The sequence below is a fragment of the Dromiciops gliroides genome, chromosome 3 (assembly GCF_019393635.1).
Source record: "Dromiciops gliroides isolate mDroGli1 chromosome 3, mDroGli1.pri, whole genome shotgun sequence".
Classification (NCBI taxonomy): domain Eukaryota; kingdom Metazoa; phylum Chordata; class Mammalia; order Microbiotheria; family Microbiotheriidae; genus Dromiciops; species Dromiciops gliroides.
Genome location: NC_057863.1, coordinates 583,454,239 through 583,457,153, shown reverse-complemented (window position 1 = coordinate 583,457,153; position 2,915 = coordinate 583,454,239). Strand labels below are relative to the sequence as shown.

Here is a 2,915-nt window from a genome sequence, read left to right as displayed (position 1 = left end):
TTTTTTTCTTTTTATTCATTCATTCACTTTATTCATTATCTCCTCCTGACTGATTATTTCCATTATTCTATGTTTATTCCACATTTATATGCAATAATTTATATGTATTTTGTGTGGTTTTAAATATAGACAGAGCATAATGGATAGAGTGCTGATTGGGGAAACAGGAAGACTTTGGCTCAAAATCACCAAAGACACCTAATATCTCATTGTCCCCAGGTAATTCTCTAACACTGTAAGTTGCAGAATAGGTACAAATCTATTGTTGGTAGAAGGAATTGTTTCACTGGGAGTTCCCCATACCGATGTAATCAAAAGGCTGATTTAAAAAAAAAGTATAATTGGCCCTAGTCATCTGTTTTCAGCAGACCAAGGATCATTTTGCTTTTATTACATTAGAGATTCCCTAAAGTAGGGAGTCGTGTCTCTCCCATTAGAATAGAGAGCTGTGTCTCTTAAATAAGCGCAGGAATTCCTCAAGAAAGAAGATCATGCAATTTACATTAAACCAGGGAATTATTTCTCCTAAATCAGATGAGCATCTGCAGAAATGAGGCCATGTTACCTCTACCAATAGAAGGCTTCCAGAGGATAGGGTTTATATATTTTCCATCAGAATGGTGGTGAGGATCCCTTCCTTGCAAGAGGACACATTTCCTTCTGCACTGTGTGGCACCATTGTTCCTTTCCAGTCCCATCTCCTCCTGGGGCTTAGTGTTCTTGCCCAACCCTCATTCTTGTTCCATTAGACTGGAAGAAGTGGAAGATTTTCTGACGTATCTGCTTGGTCTTGATAGTATAGACAATGGGGTTGAGCATAGGTGGCATGAGAAAATGCAGGTAGGAAAGAAGTACCCGGACACAGGGTGAAGCCTGCTTCCCAAAACGGTGGATCATAGATAGGCCAATCATGGGTGTATAGAAGAGCAGTACTGCACAGATGTGTGAGACACATGTATTAAGGGCCTTAAGCCTCTCTGTCCGGGAAGCAATGGTGAGGACAGCATGAAGGATCAGCACATAGGAAGCCACAATAAGCATAGAGTCCATGCCAAGTGTAGAGAGTACCACAAAGAGCCCATAAGCACTGTTGACATGAGTATCTGAACAAGCAAGCTTCATGACATCTGGATGCAGACAATAAGAATGGGAGAGGTGACCAGTATGGCAATAGGGAAGCTTTTTCAGCATGATGGGGGCAGGGAGGTGGAGTCCAACACTACGGACCACAATTGCAAAGCCCATGCCTGCAACTCGGGGACTGGGCAGGATAGTTGTATAGCGCAATGGATTACAAATGGCCACAAAGCGGTCAAAAGCCATGGAGAGAAGCACAGAGGACTCCATGACAGAAAAAGTATGGATGAAAAAGAGCTGGGCTAGGCATGCATTTACTGCCACCTCCCGTTGGCCCAGAAGGTAGATGGTTAGCATAGTGGGCAGTGTGGAAAAAGAAAGCCCCAGATCAGTCATGGCCAACATGGACAGGAAGTAGTACATTGGCTGGTGAAGAACTGTTTCTGACTTTACCACCCACAGGATCAAGCTGTTTCCAGCCACAGCCACTATATACATGGCACACAATGGTATAGAAAGCCAGATGTACATTTCCTCTAGACCGGGGAGGCCCATGAGGAGGAAAGTAGTAGTGCTGTGATTTAAGGCTTGCATGGTACTCTGGAGGGTGGAGCAATTCCCTGGGGAAAGTGGGAGTTTATTGAATCATCAATGGTTCTGAAATCAAAGGAAGAGATCAGTTAGGAAACTGTTTTCTTAAAAAAAAAAATTTCTCAAAATATAAGATCACCAATGTCCTAGTGACCCAATTAACCTAATATCCCTGACCAAGTAGTCTACATATTTCAGAGAACAGGAGGCTCTACCATTAAGGTGAGATTCAAGAAGAGCGTCAGAGAAGCTTACTTCAGAACCAGCGAAGGTCCTGTAAGGAGACCTATGACCTATGTCCCTGGACCCAAGACAAAGGAATCCTTGAAGAGGCAATAGACAAAGACTTTTTAACAGCATACTTCATGGAATTGTAGGATGCTGAACCTGGGGATTCCTGAGTAATCACTTAGTTTTACTTCCTCAATTTACAGAAGAGGAAACTGAAGCCCAGAGAATAGATATTACTTCTTTGGTCTTCCAGAGCTCTCAGGGAAATGTTTCAGTTTTAGTTGGGCTTCTACATCATCATCTTCCTTTACAAACTTATCTACTCTTAACTTTTGGAATTCATTGCTTCCCAACAAGAATCCTCTTCTCCTTGGCCCTTGGTAGAACATAACAGTCTCCTGACTTCTACCCTTTCCTTCCTCTCACTGAGTCCCACACAGCACCTGTGAGGCTTTCTAGGACTGTTTTAGTGACTAGCTTAATTGAAAAAGAAATCAGAATAATAAGAAGAAATACAGAGAAAGGTACAAAGTCTCACATAAAAGTGAATTCTTCTGTCCCAAAGGCAGAACTAGAAGGGTGAACCTATGGTCTGACATTTTAGAATGCCAATAGAGTTCACTCCTGTAATCTCTTTGCTCTATTTTTTTGCTCTATTATTACTTACTTGTCTCTATTCTTGAGAGATTGGCCCACCCTACTTGTAAGGATGGCCAATTCAGATTTTATTCTCAAGACTGGTGCTCTTAAATTCCATCTTCTCTTGACTAGAAGTTTGCCATCCTGGACTCTTCACATGTACTAAAACCCTATAGATGGAAATAAAAGCATACATAGGTTCTAATTGTCATCATCAATAACATAAAGGACTCAGTTTTAGTGTGAAATATAACAAATGCCATTTTGGACATGACACTTAGGATTTGGGGACTTTATAAGATGATAGATTTAAAGCTATAAGAGATCTCAAAGGTCATCTTGTTCAACCCTCTCATTTTGATGATAAGAAAACTGAG

The 2,915-nt window shown here is 41.3% G+C and overlaps 1 protein-coding gene across 1 annotated transcript; it reads right to left on the bottom strand.

Moving 5' to 3' along the window:
• Window positions 1-711: 711 nt before the first annotated feature.
• On the bottom strand, window positions 712-1,671 carry LOC122748053 (olfactory receptor 51G2-like). Its single transcript, XM_043993783.1, has one exon. It carries the CDS (start codon window positions 1,669-1,671, stop codon window positions 712-714), a length of 960 nt encoding a protein of 319 aa, XP_043849718.1.
• Between the last annotated feature and the right edge of the window lie 1,244 nt (window positions 1,672-2,915).